Raw genomic sequence first — 19,415 nt, forward strand, 5'->3', positions numbered from 1 at the left:
CACTACACTTTCTTAGCACCCCCAAAGCAGCCCCGATAAGCCAAAGGAGCAAGTTCTGTCTGCATAAGCACACAGCGCACAAACGGGGTACAGTGGGCGTTTAGTCGACCCTCTCTCCGTGGCTAGGTCAGGACAGGAGGTAAAATGCTTGAAGTGTTGTAATCTGTGCTCAATGGGGTTGAGAGCAATTTGGGTAAGCTTCATACAGCTGTCTGTCCCAAACTCCATATTAGCACTGTGAACAGAGAGCTTAAATGTTTTTACTTGACTGACATTGAAACTTGGAATCAAAAAGAATTGGAATCAATAAGCAATATCAGAAATCCAAATAATACCTAACCCAATGAACTAGTCATTTAAAAAAAAAAAAAAAAACGATTGAAGAATTACCTAAATGAGAATACAAGGTTTAAGTCAACATTTACTGTAGATTAGTTAGACATTGACAAGTTCTAAGGGCTGACATGTTATATTTACAGCAGTTTTATGGTGGCACACCTTTCTTTATTTGACGAAATAAATAAAGGTGGTGTGACGTCAAGAGAAGTGTCTGAAAAAAGGATGTTAAAGCTCACACTTTACTGTTAATATATAAATAACCATGAAAAACACTTTGGTGTTGTAATCCGGGGAAAATTATGACCCACATAATCTTTAGTTAAAAATTCAAAGAGAAAACTACCACACCTGAGATTCAAAAGAAATACACAATGTAAACAAATGGGGAACATGTCACAACTTTACTTGGAAGGAAGACGAATGATGCAGGATCCAAATAGCATTCAAGTTCACTGGTAAGTAACTCATACAGCGTGACCACCACATTCAATAACTGACAATGGATGAACAGAACGGGGAGTGTAAATACACTGAGTGAGGAGGGAGCTAAACAGGCACAGGTAGAGGAAGGTAAGCTAATCAGGGACTGACGAGAACAACATGACATCATGGGGACACAGGATGGTTTCATTCTTGGTTTTGAGTGTGCTCAAAATACATGAAATCCTGTATGTTAAAAATAAGAAAAAGACAAATTAATTTACTGTGATTTATGCATTTATGTGAACATATAATGTTTACTGTATATCCAATTACAGCCTACTGTTTTATGCAGAAGTATGTTTGATTGCACCGTGACTAACAAAAAAACAATAAAATAACAAAATATTCATACAATTTGATGGGAAAGCTAATAATCATAGTTTAAAAATCTGAAGAAGAAAACAAAAAGGCCTGTTATGGCTCTCAGATTTAAAAGGTGTAATGGTTTGTATTAATGCAGTGTACATACTTACAATAAGAAAGCAGGCTGCTAATAGAACTGCTTTTATTTTCACATCCAAATCCATTGGAAATTGTAGGCCAAAGTTGTCTGCATCAGTAAAAGCTTCTGCCTCGAATCCCGTCCACTGTTTGCTAATTCGACCAATCGCTGAGGACTCATCCAGTGACACCACCTGGGATCACATAAGCATGTGACTGTTAGTTTGATAAGCATCAGTGTTGGATTCACAAACATAAACACTCACTAGACATGTGTCATATTATTTTATACAATATACTGTGCAATGCCCAGAGTTTGGGATCTCTTACGCTCATCAAGACAAAAACAGTACTATTGTGGGAAACATTTACAATTATAACAGTATTAAAATTATTTTTTTCTATTTTAATTTATAAAAATGTCATTTGTTCCTGCTGCTTACTCCAGTCTTTAGTGCCACCCTTAGAAATCATTATAGTATGTTGATTTGTCAAGAAAAATATTATATTATATTATGTGCTGGGCAACGAATAATTGCATCCAAAACTAATAAATAAACTAAAATAAACATTGCATTTGTTGTAATTTATACACCATACCTCAAAAATAACATCAGAACAACATTTGCAGTCGCAGAACGGCCCCACAATCTTCAGAACGGGTTCTTTCCTTTCATTCTGAACAGTGAACTTTGGCAGGAAAGGATGCCAGCTTTGCATAACATAACCAATAGGGCTGCCTGGAGGGCTCTGAACCTCCATCTGAAATATATAGCAGCACTGACATTAAGATAGCAACATAGGTAGGTATTTTCCAACGTTTAAAAATCATTGGTCCATTTATTAGCATACCAGAATGCAAATCACAATGCAAAACAATGTGATAATACTCATGGGACAGTATATGTGAAGTGGTAATGTTGTGGTATACTATACCTCTTGCAGACAGCAAGGGAAGCAACAACTACTGCAATTAGGGGGACGGGATAAAGTCATCACCTCCTGTCCCATGCTATTCTGGATGTGGAGCTGGAAGGAGCGCACCGATCCACACATCATACGAGTACAGAAATTACTCTCCTCAGCAGCAAAAAACACCTGTTGCCCTAAGCTATTTTTCACCACATATTGATTTTTGGTCTCCCATCCCATGAGAACTGTGAGAGAAAGAGAATATTTAATGGGTTTCAAAAAGTGCTTCTAGTCCAATCAATGGCTAAACATTACCTTCCATTAGTTCCACTTTCTGATGAACTAGAAGCTGGTCAACCTGTGATAAGAAGCATTTTAAAACTGTCACAAAAATAGGCATTGAATGCATTTTCACATAGTATATTTTTAAAAAGATAAAAGATACAAAACAGGTTGTATCCAGAATTGCTATATCATTTCATTTAAGAAAAAGAAAATAAAAAACTGATTTATCCACCAGGGTCATGAGGATTACTGTCACAATTGCTGTATGAGGCGCCACATAGGATTTAAATTCAAATTTAATAATTATAATTTAATAATTATAATTTACTTGGTGCAGTGGACACGACACATGCCTTTAGTGTGAGAGACCCGGGTTCAAATCCACTGTGAGACACCAATGTGTCCCTGAGCAAGAGACTTAACCCCTAGTTGCTGTAGCAACGTGCGACGTTTGACATATGTATAACAATTGTACATCGCTTTGGTTAAAACCTCAGCTAAATGTAAAAATGTAAATGTAAAAGGAAGTCATTTCAGTGTAAAAGGAAGTAATTTGTGCGTACATGGAAGTAGCCTGCCTATTTACCGCACAGAATAATTTACGACTTTAAACAAATACACATTTAAATGTTTAGGTTGTTTGCGTTGTAATACTGTGTTCAGGGAGACTTTAGATTTCAAAATGGTGTCTTGTTATCCAATGTTTTCTCAGTCAAATCATGCAATTTCCTATTGATTCAATAGAACGCTTGAGCTCACAAGGGAATACTTGGTAACACTTTACAAAACGGGTGCACTAATAAGTATTAATTCATGCTTAACTAATGCACAGATAATACTGAAATAATGTGTATATCTAATGATTATTTAAGCTATTCATTAATGATTACCACATTAGGAACTAATTAAGAGTATGTAGGGTTTAAATAGGGTTTATTTATTCATTAAATATGTAAACATGGATTAATTCCATAATAACTCATTTTTTTTAACTAATAGTTTTAATTAATATGTTAATTACCAGAATGAGCCAAAGCCTTGTATTTCAACTTCCAGATAATATGACAAGTACACTAATATGCATTAATATATAATTAATTACCTCATTGTTAATGCAAATTCATGTGCAAATTACTACAATTACTAAATGACTAGTTAATAATGATGTGCCTCAACAAGTAAAGTCATAACATAATGATACCTTTGCAAAATTAATTAAAGCAGACAACTGGAAGTTGAAGTGCATAGCTTTGACTAATTGTGGTATATTAACACATTTATTTACACCATTAGTTAATAAAATATGTTAAGGAATTAATACACAATGACACATTGAATTAATAGCAATTCATGTATTACTTAATCTATTAATCATATAGACTCTTTATTAGTTGCTGATGCAGTAATCATTAATTAATGGTTTAGTTCTTCATGAGTTAGGCTATATATTAACTCATGATTTCCTGTGCATTAGTTAAGTATGAATTAATGCATATTAGTGCACCCGTATTGCAAAGTGTTACCGAATACTGTTCATGATGTCATTAGCTGAGATATTATTGCAACTTGGACGCAGAGATATTATTGCAACACCTGAAATAAAGCTTGCCACAAAGAACCGGGGAAAGTAATGATTACGCATGAAACATTTGAATTGTTGATAAATTGATAAAGTTGACGATGCAGACAGAAACAGGCAGGGTATAAATAGCCAGGTGCAAATGATGTGAGTGGCAACAGCTGTGTGCAATGATCAGATGATGAGTACAGACAAAGGATTATAGGAATTGCAGTTCATTGGTGAACTGCAGGGAATTGCAGTTCACCAACATGAGTTGGTGACAATAAGGGACAGAGACCTCTAGTGGACACCCAGGGAACCCCAACCAGACACTGTGACAGTACATGTTTTTCATGTTTTATTTTGTAAATAAAAATGCACTTAGGTTCTTCAACTCGGGACTTGCGTGTATTACAAAAATGACGCAAGTCATTAAACCATTTGTGTAAATCCACCTTTAGTAAGAATTGTTTTAACCCTCTGTGGTCTAAGGTGTTTTTGGAGTCCTTGAGATGTTCTGACATGCCCTGACATTTGTGCTTTTTTTTCAGTTGCTTATAAACATATTAATGGCAAAGGTGTCATTACACTCTGTTTAGCACAAACAGGGCTACCATAATATGTGAGCAACATGTATGTATATGTTTATATTTTTGAGAGAATAATGTTTATGCATGTGTATTAAAAAAAAAAATAAAGTTTCTGAATAGGAAATGGTGCATACGTAGTTTCTGTTTGGAGCTCCGTCGAATTGATTCATATATCCTTGATTTTATTCTTTACCACTCATTTATAAACAAGCACTTTCTATTTTTGCAGCATGTAAGCTTAACTTCGATACTATTCCTTACAAAAAACAATCGGATTGCTTTGATATCACTACTTATATCCAACTTTCCAATTTTCCACCACTAGCCTTAAGCCCGCTAGCATTGTACGCGTGGTCTCTCGCCTATCGATCGTCTCATTTACACCCATTTAACTGAAAGGATACGGGTTCTATCCAGGATTTCAGTCCTAAATTAGTAGTGATATTGGCAGTATCACTACCAATTTACTGTTCATCTGTTGTAATGGCGAATATATCGGATGTGTGTCTAACGTTACCTCTGAGTGCAGGTGAGGACACATTCCATGGAGAAGCAGATCCGTGATCTACAAGAGAGGCAAGCCAAGCTGCGAAATCAGCGATCAGTGCTTGAAACATCATGCACCGATGCTCACAAGTCAGTGGTCAGTAACTTGTTGACTCCGACCTCGTCTACTCTGTGTTTCTCTGCACAGGACGCACGGAGATCCTGAACGTGACGAGCGCGTCGGAGCTGTTGTGCTGCACGTGGGAGTGAACGACATCAGGCTGCGGCAGACGGAGGTTCTGACGAAGGACTACAGGAGCCTGATCGAGACGGTATGCAGCGTATCGCCTGAAGCAACAATCATTGTGTCTGGACCGCTTCCCATGTACCGCCAAGGACAGGAAAGGTTCAGTAATTATTGGTATCATATGGAACCAATCCATATTATACCGCAAAGTGATGATGTCACTGATCATTACATGGTTTCTTCACTGAGAATATAGAAAGCATCCGAAACACAATTGTAAATGTACAATCTTTCATGGTGTCTTATGATTCAGCCTCAATTATCGCTCCTCAAGAACAACTACACCGCTTTACAACTAGAACAGTGTAGATCTAAAAAAAACTTCTTTTGCAGTGATTTTGCCAAGAGATCTCTCGAATTTATTTATAATATTTATAAGACATAGGAGGAAGAGAAACAGAGGTCTTCATTCTGCATCGTTACCATCTCTTCCTGCTTTTCAAACAAAGGGTTTTTAGTTTAAATACTACTGACCAAGAAAAAAACTGCATCACCATAGTAACACATGCATTACCACAAGAACATGTGGTTCCCATTAACAATGGAATGTATATCCAATCCCGATGGAAACTATACACTGCATGAACTTTCAGTCTCACTCCAACATACATTCACTCATACAGTTTAACTTATCACAAAGTCTCCTAAAGTCTCTCTCTCTCCCACATCTTATAATTACAAAATGCAAAGTTTACAAATGATAATGTGTGTGTAATAAAACAGATACATATTATGAATATTAATAAAAATAATAATAGTACTAAAAACAACATTAAATGAAGAGATTTTGAATCTTCAACAGGAAGAGCTAAATAAACTTATCATTGCATCTAAACCAACAACATGTTTACTAGATCAAATGCACTGAAAGACGTGTTACCAGTAGTGGAAAAGACTTCTCTCAGTATTATTAAGTAGGTCATGTTCCTAGAATATTCAAGCTGGCAGTAATAAAATTCGATTTATGTTTGAAATACTACAAAAAGTTGTGTCCACTCAATTTCTTGCAAGAAAATTATATCTATGAAAAATTTCTGTCAGGATTCAAACCGCATCATAGCAAAGAAACTGCGCTAGTTAAAATTTTTTACTTTTGGCTTCTGACCAAGGCTGTATCTCAATACTATTTCTACTCGATCTTAGTGCTGTGTTCGACACAGTATAGATCATAAAATACTCTTAGATCGACTACAAAACTACACTGGTGTTCAAGGACAGGGATTAAGCTGGTTTAGATCGTACTTATCAGACTGTTACCATATTGTCTGTTAAAATGGGGGAAAATGGAGTGCCACAAGGATCGGTGTTAGGCCCTCTTCTATTCTCAATATGCTGGTAATATTATAAGAAAACATGGAATTAATTTCCACTGTTATGCTGGTGACACTCAATTATATATTTCATCACGACCAGATGAAAACACTAACTCATCTAAATTGACATCTAAATTGTCTTAAAGATATAAAATGCTGGAGGATGTGTAATTTCCTGCTATTAAATTCAGATAAAACTTATTGGTCCAAAAAAGTACCCACAAAACCTCTTACAATACAACTTTAATTTGGAATAATGTCCTGTTACTTTATCCACTACAGTAAAAGACCTAGGCCACAACTTGTCTTTCGAAAATCTTATTTCATATGTTACACCACTCTAGCACCTGTGTATTTAATGGACATTCTATCGCCCTATAATCCATCACATTCTTTAAGATCACTAAATTCTAGGCTTCTGGTCTGGGCATTCTCACATTTAGCTCCTAAACTCTGGAATAGCCTTCCTGATAAGGCTGATACAAAACAATGGCACTGACATATTTTAAGATATGTCACTGTAAGTTGCTTTCAGTTAAAACAGCTCAAACATGCATTTTAGTTTGGGATTGGTTTATGCATTGTCTGTGAAACCGAGGGCATATCTTTTTTTTAGTACAACCCGGAAGTACCACCAACTTAGTTCCCACAACAAAACCACAATAGGATTTTTTCCATCGGTTATAGCACTACTGCAGAATGTGTATGATTCATACACATTGTATTCATCATTATATTCTTCACAAATAAAGAACTAACAAAGCTAAATCTAGACTATAAACCAACTAAACCCCGTCACATGACTTCAACGTCACACCAATAAGCTTCCGACCCTTTCAGTTTTTATTTTATTTTTATTTTGTCTGACCATTTGGGTTAGAATAATGTGAAAGAGCATGATTATTTTGAGAGTTGAAATGCTCACTTCATTGAAATCACAAGTTATGCTGTTATTCACCTGGATCAGGTACTCCAGACCTGGAGGACAGCCAAGGGGTCTGTTTGGGACTGGCATGACCATTGGGACTTGAGGTGGTAAATAACCTGCAGTAGAAAAGAAAATGTGAACTATATAAACACATTATTCATGAAGAAAAAAATAACTAATTTTACCTGCTGGTGGTGTAGGATAAACTTCATTTCTTCCTGGATGAGGGCCAATGGTATATACTATAGTAGAAACAGAAAATCTCATTAACTATCAGATGTACATGTTCAGACATGGAGTGAAAAGGAATGAAAACATTTCATAGGTAGAAATTTGCCTGCCATGTTGAAATAAGAACATTTACCCATACTGTACTGTATGTACCCTTGTAACAAAAATTGTGCATAATTGTATAGAATGTGCACTTGCAGCGACCTTAAAATCTTTAAAAGTATAATTTTTAAAAGCGGGTAATAATAGTGCAGTCAGACAGTTCATTGACAGTGATGATTATAGTTTTGTGCAACGAGGTATTTGCTGAGTTCCGTTGCAGATGGAAATGGTGTTTACGGAAGACCACATACCACAGGATGAGCATATGGTAAGTATCATCTGAGTATATCCACACAGGTGTCACTGGAGATATTACAGGGAATATTACCTAAGGAATCTCAGCGATCGATGGAGACATGCAAACCGAACTACTATGCTAAGTAGAGCAGACAAGGAGTCTGTGACCCTTGCGAAGCCAGACAAGGAGTGACCGAATGTGTGTTTTATACTGGTCTGAGTGTGGTGCTGATGAGGAATGTCTCAGGTTATAACACAGTCTCATCCCAAGTTGTCATATAACTGACATATTGGGACGTCTTTTGACCATGCGTCAACATCCGCCTTTTTAGGGTAACCTTAAACGTCGGTTAGTTGACGATCCCGGGCCGTCATACAACTGACGCTTTACCTTTAATGTCAGTTAGGTGACGGGGTAGGTTTAGGTCTGAGGTAGTGTTAGGATCCGATAACGTCATCTAACCGACGTTTAAGGGTACCCTAAAAAGGCGGATGTTGACGTATGGTCAAAAGACGTCCCACGACGTCAGTCAATACTGTGCTGCAGGTTACGACTGTAACCTTTGTTCCCTGAGAACAGGGAATGAGACACTGAGTTGATTGACGCATTGGGGAACGCCTTAGGTGTGACAGTTGTCTGAAACAACTATCAAATCACAGCAATCCTATTGACCGGCGACAGCCCATGACATTATCAATATGTGACCCGGAAGTATATAAGGGCACCCTGTAAACATAACATTGACCTGATCATCTGAAGGGACTGTTTGCAAGGCAGGCCCACACGCAGTGTCTCATTCCCTGTTCACAGGGAGCAAAGGATACAGTTGTAACCTGAGATGTTCCCACTCGAAGGAGAATTCGAAGATCTTCCCATTGACACATTTGGGAAGTATATATCCATTTCACCATGCTAAGGGGAGAGCATGCCCATTGGCCATGACAACTGTCAAAATTAGCAAAATTCAAATGAAATGCCAGAACCATTCACCCTCAGGTCACACTGGGCTGTCAGTGACAGCATTCCCTACGGTCATAGCCCAAACTATACGCTTCACAGAAAAAACTCCATAAACGTTGTTTAATGAAAAGGCCTACCTGGGCCTGCTCAAGGGCATAGGACCACAGCTTCAAATTAGAAGGGATCCCTTCTAGGGAATGTGGCTAGGGAACCTGAAGGAGCCCCAGCCAATCACAATTCAGGGGAACATGCTCACCCGAAATGCAACCAAGAAGGGCTGACCTGGCGTCACTTACATTGGACACTTCAGTCTGGTCATCTGCCTGTCTGTCCAAAGACAGAGCGTCTGGACACTTGTCTAACTGGGAGGCCTCACAAGAGGCCTACGACCGTCTGACCAGACTCAGGAGACAGAGTACTCATTGTGACTGGCCCAGATTTACTATATAGGGGCCCTTGTGCAGAGAGGAGCTCTCTGTGATAAGAGTTGGGTTTTTTTTCTTGTGCGACATAAAATAAGTATACACAAGGCTTGGCCTCGATCTTGATAATTATCCAATCAGAATTTTAAAAAGTGTATATTATATTATATGATCCCACTCTAATTCATGCAAATGCTTTTAAACCATTCATGTGCGACAAGACAAAAGTGTGACTGTGTGACACACAAAGAGAGAGAAAGACACATGCCAGTAACATGTGATCAGACAGCACTCCAGAATACAGTTCTCTTTCGTGCTTGAACTTACAATAACACACACAATTAAGCCAAAATGTCCATTTTGTCGAGTATCTTCAAAACATAAGAGCAGTCGTATGATGAACTTGAAGAGTTGTGAGAGAATAAGCCGCGTGTGAGGTCGCATCTCTGTCAGTAGTCTGGTCTTAAATAGACAGCAGCCAAGAAAGCTTTCTGTCAGTAAAGTTTATTTAAATAACAAAAAGAACAGAGAAAATTACTAACTGCTCTTGACTAAATAACTTTTTAGCTTTAATAAGGATTAGTCTATATTTCATTTATAATTTATGCAATGCAGACTGTTTAATTCAATTTCGGTATACAGTATATCAGGCCTACCTGTTAGACAGTAGGGCACTGGTAAATATGACATTAATTTTTTACTATTGTATTATTGAGACAAATAACAAGTTTGCAGTAATGCAAAAATGTCAATATTCAATTTCGTAAAAAAATATTTGACTTATGAAACCATTTGTTTATTATATCGCAATCACATATCGAAATTGCATTTGCAATATTGACCTCAATAATCACAATATGTCATTTTCAGCTTTGCAATAGATTACAGCTTTTGACCAATAGTGATTTGCCATGTCAAATCCCAGAACCTGGTGGGCCTTTAAGGAGAACTCTGGTGCAAAATGAACCTTTGGTCTAATAAAACATTGGTACTTGTTGACCATTCTCTGAGATTTGTTTTCATGATAATCTAATGTAAAGAGTTTTATCTCTAAAACTGTTTAGTATATAACGCTAGTATATGGGGGCATTTAATAAGTAAAAAGAAATCGCTAGTTAATACCACTAACAAGGCTCAAAATAGCCCCACACTAACACAGTAACATAATCAGGGTCCCTGCATGCATAATAAATGCTCCCATAAACCGTTTTTAGAGATTAAACTCTTTACATTTGATCATCTTGAAAACAAATCTCAGAGAACGGTTAACTAGGTACTGAAGTTTTATTAGACCAAAGGTTCATTTTGTGCCGGAGTTAGGCCAACTCGTTACTGGTGCATTGTGGGAATAAATGAGTGCATTCGGTAATGTCCACGATGGTTTCGCACACTACTTAAAATGGCTGTCCCTTCAAATAATACCCTTTCGGAGTCGGACACAGCCATAGGGTGTGCATTGAGTGCCGTGCTGATGCAGGTGCAGGTAATTAGTAATCGTGTGTGTGACTGAAGAGACTAGCTCAATTTACTATAGAATTCAGTAATGAGAACTCTTTTTAAAAGTGTGTGTGTGTGGTGAGAAGGACGAGGTCGAAGGCCGTGAGAGAACGGCGTGAGGCTGATGGCGTGATTGATAATGAGTGACACCTGTGCAACGTAAAGGTCTCGTATCTCTCACGGAAGAGCGGAAGCATACAGGATGAGAGACGACAGGGAAGATAGAGAGAGGAACAGCCCTGATCTTGTGTTTTGTTTATGATTAGTGTCTTTTACTTTCGTTTTGTATTTGTTTTATTTTGTTATTAAAGTCTGTCGACTGTTAGCCTGTTCCCACCTCCTTCTTCCTACAACATCTAACCTTGTTACAGTGTGCTTTGTAATAGTTTACTTTTCCTTCACAAGGGTAACCCCAATAAAATGTAATTTTTACTATGAAGACTTGTTCATTTTACAAGATTGTCAAATGCATGAGCAGATTGTCTTGATTTCATGTGTAATCTTTTTTTATGGCTGCTGTAGAAAAGGTAGCTGAATTCTCACCGGGTGCTACAGGTACATTGTCCGCAGGTACATTTGCTTCTCCTCTCTGGTCTACATTTAAAAAGAATGCAAATAAAAATATTATAAATTATTAAACAGATTAGATCATTAAGTTCTAAAACCAGAAAAGTGTCATGCCATTACAGTGACAATGCACTTCATTGGTTGCAATTTCTCATGACTGAACCTGTTTCCTGGTAATCTCCAAGATCATTAACTAGTGTCCCGCCATAAAAGTACTTATTAATATGTAATATGTACAAAATATATGTAAAACAGCTTAGTAATATGTAATATGTACACTTGACCGTTGCAATGTCACTTTTATGAATTCAGATGTTTTTGTTTTATTAAAATGGTTAAACTATCACTTACCTTGCAAAAACATGATGAGAAATTAATGTTTGTCTGTAATGAAACACAATAACAAGAAAACAATAGAATGTCATTGTGAGTTCCCATCTGTAAGTGTTTGAGCTGCCACTATCAAAGTAAGTCTATTCACATTCTTTTGATAAACTAAATCTCAAAAGTTGACGGTTAGGCCCATGCTAATTTAAACTACTTGCTGAGGTTTTACACAACAATAAAACATTGACCATAACTGTGAGTAACATTAATTATTCATGTATTCTTTCACTAAAGTTCCTGAGGGTGTCAATTGGCTGAAGGATTTTAGCTTATTATTGTGTTATAACACAAAGAGCAACTACCACTATCTCTACATTTTTTTTAAGAGAAAACTAGAGAGATCACACAGTCATGTGTGCATTGGAATATATTCGGAATATATATAGGCTATACAAACTGACTTTTTTTTATTTATTTTTTTACGTGTTTTAAGTGATCGGAAGGTTTGTCTCAGGGAATGTATGTCTTTGTTGACTACTTAAGTAACCTTTTAAGTTGACATCCACCAACCTCCCCACCTAACCCCTTATACATCCAGAATACCCATTGCATGACTAAAATCATAAATCATTTTAATGCATAAAATCTTACTCATTCACCTAAAATTGGAAAAGTATAAATATATTTGGTGTTTTATTTGTTTTATAATATTTCTAAGTATATATTTTTGTAATCTATAGCATTTGGAAAGAAAAACGAATTATTTTATCAAGGATAGTAACACGAGTTATGTTTGGGGTCAATCTCGCAAAAATTATGTTTTCCCCTCCAACCTGGCACAGGAAAGAATTATTAGTTCTCATGAGAATTATGTCACTTGTCAAGTGAACTACTGGAGGTTCTCACAATACTACAGAAATGGTTATGTTTGGTTAGAGCCCTAAAACATTTTTTAATATGATATTGAATATGTAAAATTACAATGAACATTATAAATTAAAATAACATGTTATATTGACCTCAATAAAACAACCAAAACAAATGTGTGTGAACTTTTGAAGATACAGAACTTTTAGCTGTATCTTCTGTTTTATACAGCTAAAAGAGCCTGGGAGCCAAGGAACACCGATGCTACAAAATGTGTACAGGACATTGAAAAAAATATCAGCAGATTAATTTTATGTTTATAGAGTTGTCCCCATTAAATTAGGAAAAGTCATTAAATCAGAAGCAAAAAAAAAAATAAATAAAAAAAATTTATTTAGAGACGTTAAACATTTAATGGGGTCAAATTGACCCCAAAGATAATTGGAGGGTTAATGTGTTTTTTTTTTTTTTTTTTTACCAAATTAAAAATAAAAATGAGATATTTCAGGATATTTTTTTACTTTATCCCAAACAAAAATAGGACTAGGTTGTCGAGGACATTAAACATTACCAGCCGAACAGGTAAACTAATCTAGTCCACTTTCAAAGCATTGTTGTGTTATCTTGCAAATTATTATAACTCAGACTTTTAAGGGAAAATGTTTTTATAGAAAGACTGAAGAAATTGTCAGCTTAATGATCGTGACTTTGAAGTCATGTGACCGTGGTGTATTTTTTACTTCTGCTAATTTATAAAAGTTGACTTCATTTGTGAAATTATCATGATGAACAAAATATTCAAAACATAAACGTTTGTTAATCGCAGAACTTTTTTTTTCTGCAATAACCAAGACCCATTGGAAAAATCCTATTGGGTTCTTGTCTAATGAGTTCTATGTCATCAGTGAATCAAAACTCAATTAAGTTTCAGTAAGTCTAGCATTCCTTCAACCAAACTATTACGCACTTCTATAACGTGAGACACTTCTATAACATGGTACACCTGAGCAGAACAAATGTGTTTCTCATTAAAAACCCAAAAATGGGTTTGTGAAAATGTCAAAGGTATCGCGTCTGTAAGCTTACTTACCAGATAAGATGATGATAGCAAGAGATCCTTAAAGGTTCCATCCTTTCATGTATGTTTGTCTGATGTGTAAATGTGCTATTCCTACACTCGTTGTTGTCTGTCAATATTCTCTTTTGCATTAATTGGAATTGCACCTCTGGACATAAAAAGGCAATGACTTTGCAAACCCCTTTGTCTGACATATTGTGAAGCATCAAGACACCTGATCCTCTACACTCCTGGTGAACACGAGGTTGCCAGGATACTGACTGTCAACAATATAGGCTACCCAATGCAAAAACATGGCTCTTTGTTGGTGCTTTAAAGGGATAGTTCAGCCATTATTTACTCACCCTAAAGGCCAATTTATACTTCTGCGTCGAGGGTACGCCGTAGTGTACGGCGTTGGCTACGCACGTAGGCGACGCCGTTGTGAGCATTTATACTTCTGCGTTCAGGTCTTGGTTGCTCTGCAGTACTGCTCCGAAACGCTAGTTGGCGGCGGAGAGTTTTAATGTTCCACTGTGTTTAGATTCCTCGCGGCTAGGTTACTACGAGTGAAAGAGAGCTGATCATGTTGGAATTGGAGCTTATTAAGGTGGAAAAACAGTTCACTTTAGTGAAATTACTAAAACTGAAAGGCAGAAATGAGAGAAGACTTCGGAGGAGATGAAACTTGTGGAAATCATAGACAGTGGTGGAAATGCGTGAGAAGGTACGTGCGGAAATGCGTAGGAGGAAATGCGATGCTACCAAGCCAACCAATCACCGATCTTGCGGTCCGCGTCGTCGCGACGTGTAGTTACATTTTTGAGGAGGTGCGCGTCAGGCGACGGCGAAGGGTACGCGGTAGGAGACGCGTCTGTGCGTATGCTACGCCGTACCTACTGCGCGCACCCTACGCAGAAGTATAAATTGGCCTTAAGGCCATCTTATGTGTAAATATCATTCTTCTTTCATGTCCTGGCTAATCCAAGCTTTATAAAGGCAGTGAAGGGGAGCCCAAAATGTGAAGCCCCAAAAAGTGCATCTCATTATAATAGTAATCCACATGGCTCCAAGGGGTTAATGAAGCGATTATCTCGCTGCCCCGAAGAAGACTTAGGCTTAATTAAACTCACTAAAACAACTTGAATAGATATACAAAACAGATTAGATTTTCTCACTAGGGTGTAATGGAGTAATACAAACATGAGCATACACCACAATGCAGTTATATCTTGATCTGAACAAGTTTTAACCTATAAAATAATGTCATCACATAACATTATAAACATTTGCACATGGCTAACAATAAGGTTGATGACAGGAACATCATATGTTAGTCCAACATTCTCTGTAGCCTAATTAGTGGAAAAATTCCCTTCAGATGCAACTTCTTTCACCGCTGCAAAGAGTATTTGTTGATATTACTTTTATTATATTTTATGAAAAATTTAATTTATTAAATGTATTAAAGTGATTTTTATTGAATCTGACACAGATATGACTATAAATGTCTTGAAAATACTCTTAATTTATTTATCGTTCAACGTGTTTGTTTTGACGTGTTCTTGGAAATGAGCATTTTCTGTAATATATTTTATTATAATGTATTTTTAATATTTCCTCCAAATTTTGACTGACAGTAACTGGTAACATTATGTCAAAAAATGTAAGTTACTCAATATTAACTTGATGCTTATTGAACCATCGTATGCAATAAAACAGTGGCAACATGACATCATTATGGGTGAAATTGAATTGAATTGTATATAAACAGACTTTGCTTTAAATTAATTTAGAACTGTACACAAACTGGCAATTATTGTTGTTATGTTAACTCTTGTTTATTACAGTTGTAAAACAAAACATTTTATTGAACTATTGTATAATAGCAACCATGATGTTGGTCTGAATCAGCATCCTCTCACTTTTTGTAATATTCCTAATATCTGACCACTAAACTGTACAATTGACCATTGCAATGTGTCATGCACTTTTCATGAATTCAGATTTTTTTTTTTTAACAAATTAGTTAAATTATGGGTAATCACTTACCTTTTAAAAACATGATGAGAAAAAAATGTTTGTCTGTAATGAAAGACAATAGCAAGAAAGCAATAGGATTTCATTGTGAAGATTATCTTGCTGCTCCAAAGAAGACTGAAGCCTCGCCCTCCTCACCTCTTCTAGCTGTTGAATGTGCCTCACAGCCATCAACCTATTTGAAACCAATGAAATGATATTTGCCACTCGACTAAGGGCATGGCAGGCCATCCCTGGAGTGTCAAGGTGGATTTGGGGGATAATAGACTGAAGTACCCACTCCAATTCGCTTGCAGACCATCTCCTCTTCTCATGCCAGGACCACCTTTGAGAATGTTAACTGTGAAACAAAACATGTTTAGCAGGATGCCTTCATTTTCCTTATTGAGATATTTTAGAATTTTAGATTTGAGTGATTTGATCAGGTCCTTTTCCTCTTCAGCCAGTACTGAGGTGTTCAGAAGATGCAGAACAGACTTCACCCAAGATCTACTCATATAACCTGACAGATCATCCCTAAAGTCCTGCAGTGGGCTGAGTGCCTTGTTCACAGATTAGGCCCTCCAGGTCTTGCCATATGAGAGCGGTGTCACACTTTGCGGTCTTTAGAGAGAACCCTGGACAACCCATTTTGCTGCTCCAGGATTCTTGCTATCATTTTCTGAGTGGAATCCCATCTTATCACCATGGCATGCTCTGGGCCACTCTTTTCTTCTAGCTATGGGAGAAGTGGCCAACAATTTTCCTGCATATCCCAGGAGCCCTGTTAATGTATTGTGCATTATCTTTCCGAGCATTTCCTGCTTACTAATGCTGTAAATAGCTGTGGCAGATGTGTACTTTACATACAACCATTTCTTCCAGAATTTCTTCTTTGAAAGTCCAATAGCACTCTGATTGTCTGTATGGATAATGTATCTGATGATACATTATCCATTCCATTGATTAGATTGGTCAGATACAAGCTTTCTTGTGTAGTAGCTGATAACGCCATGTATTCTGCTTCACATGATAAGGCAACAGTTTGTTGTTTCTTAGACTTCCAAAAGACAACAGGGCCATTTTTAGACAGGGCCATGTATCCCTGTCATTTAAGTCTGCTGCCCAGTCTGCATCGCTATAAGCCACAAGTTTCAGATACATCACTTTTCTTATAACATAATTCCAAGTCTGCTGTACCTTTAAAATACCTCAAAACATGTTTACCAGCCACCCAATGTTGTTCTTTTGGTTCCCTTTAGATATTGTGACAGTTTACTAACAATGAAGCTTAAATCTGGGCGAGTACCTGTCATCATATAGATTAAACTGTCAATCACTTCACGATATCTCTTTAAGTCAACAGGTTCTCCATCATTGTCAAATTTGACTTTGATTTCACACGGGGTTGATCTTGGTTTGCAGTGAGTCATATCAAATCTCTCCACAAATTTTAAAATGTATCTTTCCTGATTCATTTTTACTTTACCATAAAAATACTCATTTATTTCTACTTTTTTTACATTCCTTTGTATATTTATTTATATATTTTTGCTTTTTTTTGTATCTATTTATTTATTTTTAATTAATTCAGCTTTGGCATTCCATGGGCTACTACAAAGATTGTAATTAAGACAAGATTAGTTGTCATAAAATTGTTATTGGTGTCAGTAAAACCTTTATTTGAACAGCTCGATTCTCAGCCTTGATAACGTGCGCAAGCAAGTTAACGTTTGTCGTGATACACAACTATGCTGCACGATTAAGTCATTTTTGAAAAGAAAAGCTGCTGTTCAAACATCCAGTTTAATAGCAACGTTAATAAAGTAAGAAATCAAACCGTTTGTAAATCAGTCAAGATTTCAGCAAGACAAGAGTATTTGTGTTCGTGCAGATCACTCAAGTAAGTTCACAGAGTTTAGAGACAAGATGGCTGGCCGACGGGAGACAAGATGGCTGGCTGACGGTGATGACGATATAGAGACTTTATTATGGATATCTATGCTAAGGACTATGAGGCATGTACCCATCATTTACTCAGGAAACCAATTTGCAATAGATATTGCTTTTTAGTTGCATTTAGCTCTTGGGTGCATTTGGATTTTGAAACGAATGGAAATCTGTCGAAGAGTAAACAATGTCAGATAACGACAACCGTGCAACACATGAAACAGACATTTAGTACAAACTTCAGATTAAGATTGACAAAGACAACAAAGATTCAATCATACTCTCTTATCTTTGGGAGCGCTGGAGATTTCAGTCTCTAAATGACCCCATGTCAGGAAACAGAAAGATCTGTGGCATTTTAATTCAAAGAACTTAAGGAAGATCTTCGAACCCATATCAGGCTATATTTGGAGACCATGTTCCCACTCTGGTTACTGATTGAAGATTTACATAACTACACCACTGATTGGTGTTTGGTAGTTGAAGAACACGTTCTTTCTGCGTGAGATCGACTGTAGGCTATATTATTTGTGTAACAATAATAAAGTTTGGAATCTCTTTTCAGACCATTAGGATCTATGGCAGGTAAATTTGCAGTGCTGAACATTCTTTTAGTGTTAGTCAATCAACTAAAATTAAAACTGCAAATTAAATAAAAAATATAGGCCTACTGCTAATCTAGATCCTGCTATGAATAAAAGGAACTTTGGTAACACTTTATTTTACGACCCGCAAACAACTGTGTAAGTACACCGAAATTACAGTGTACGTTTCTGTAATTATAGTGTACTTCCGTCTAAGTATAAGGGAACAATATTTTAAGTTTGGGGTAATAAAGGGGTAACAAGCACCACTTTAATTTACAGCCCGCAGGAGTTACACTTGCCCTGTAACTGCAGAACAAGGGGGTAACAAACGCTACTTACTATGTAGCAAAACGAAACAACACTTTTTGCACTGTAATTAGAGAGAAAGGTACTGTTATCAAGAAAAGAAAAAAAAAGTATTAATTAGTATATTTGCCCTGACATTTAAGTGTCATTGCAATTCAATGGGATAAGGCAAGTACTAATTACCACATGGTACGGTCTAAATTAAAATCATAGCAGAAACAAATTATTTTGACTTTTCTAGTAATCTAGTAAGAAAAGCCAATACATATATATATATATATATATATATATATATATATATATATATATATATATATATAGCCTATATATATATATAGCCTATATATATATATATATATATATATATACAGTATATATATATATATATATATATATATATATATATATGTTTAATTTTCAACCCACAGATGTCAAAATTATCCTGAACATGTTTTGCCAGAAATGTGATACATTTTATAAAAAAACAGACGTACAAACTTTGCCTGGAATTAACAGAATAGGTACCTGTTATTTTTTAACTAATTAAATAATTTGCTTGTACATCTGCTTGTTACCCCCTTACCCCAAACTTAACATATTGTTCCCCAATTATACCAACACTGAAGTACACCATAATTAC

The 19,415-nt window shown here is 36.4% G+C and overlaps 1 protein-coding gene across 2 annotated transcripts; it reads right to left on the bottom strand.

Annotated features, from left to right (window-relative positions):
* Positions 1-476: 476 nt before the first annotated feature.
* On the bottom strand, positions 477-14,155 carry LOC120471396 (phospholipid scramblase 1). Of its 2 annotated transcripts, XM_039661208.2 has the most exons (10): positions 13,947-14,155; positions 12,014-12,046; positions 11,639-11,689; positions 7,831-7,887; positions 7,676-7,761; positions 2,491-2,533; positions 2,200-2,420; positions 1,864-2,025; positions 1,296-1,457; positions 477-1,005 (listed from the first exon to the last, which is right to left on the bottom strand). In XM_039661208.2, the coding sequence occupies exons 2-10, from the start codon at positions 12,024-12,026 to the stop codon at positions 967-969; spliced, it is 834 nt and encodes a 277-aa protein (XP_039517142.2). In that variant the 5' UTR covers positions 12,027-12,046; positions 13,947-14,155; the 3' UTR covers positions 477-966. The 2 variants fall into 2 exon arrangements, with proteins under 2 accessions (XP_039517142.2, XP_088987166.1); XM_089131040.1 differs by lacking the exons at positions 11,639-11,689; positions 12,014-12,046; positions 13,947-14,155 and adding an exon at positions 9,926-10,065 and having other exon boundaries at positions 478-1,005.
* Between the last annotated feature and the right edge of the window lie 5,260 nt (positions 14,156-19,415).

The sequence above is a fragment of the Pimephales promelas genome, chromosome 5 (assembly GCF_988280905.1).
Source record: "Pimephales promelas chromosome 5, fPimPro1.hap1.1, whole genome shotgun sequence".
Classification (NCBI taxonomy): domain Eukaryota; kingdom Metazoa; phylum Chordata; class Actinopteri; order Cypriniformes; family Leuciscidae; genus Pimephales; species Pimephales promelas.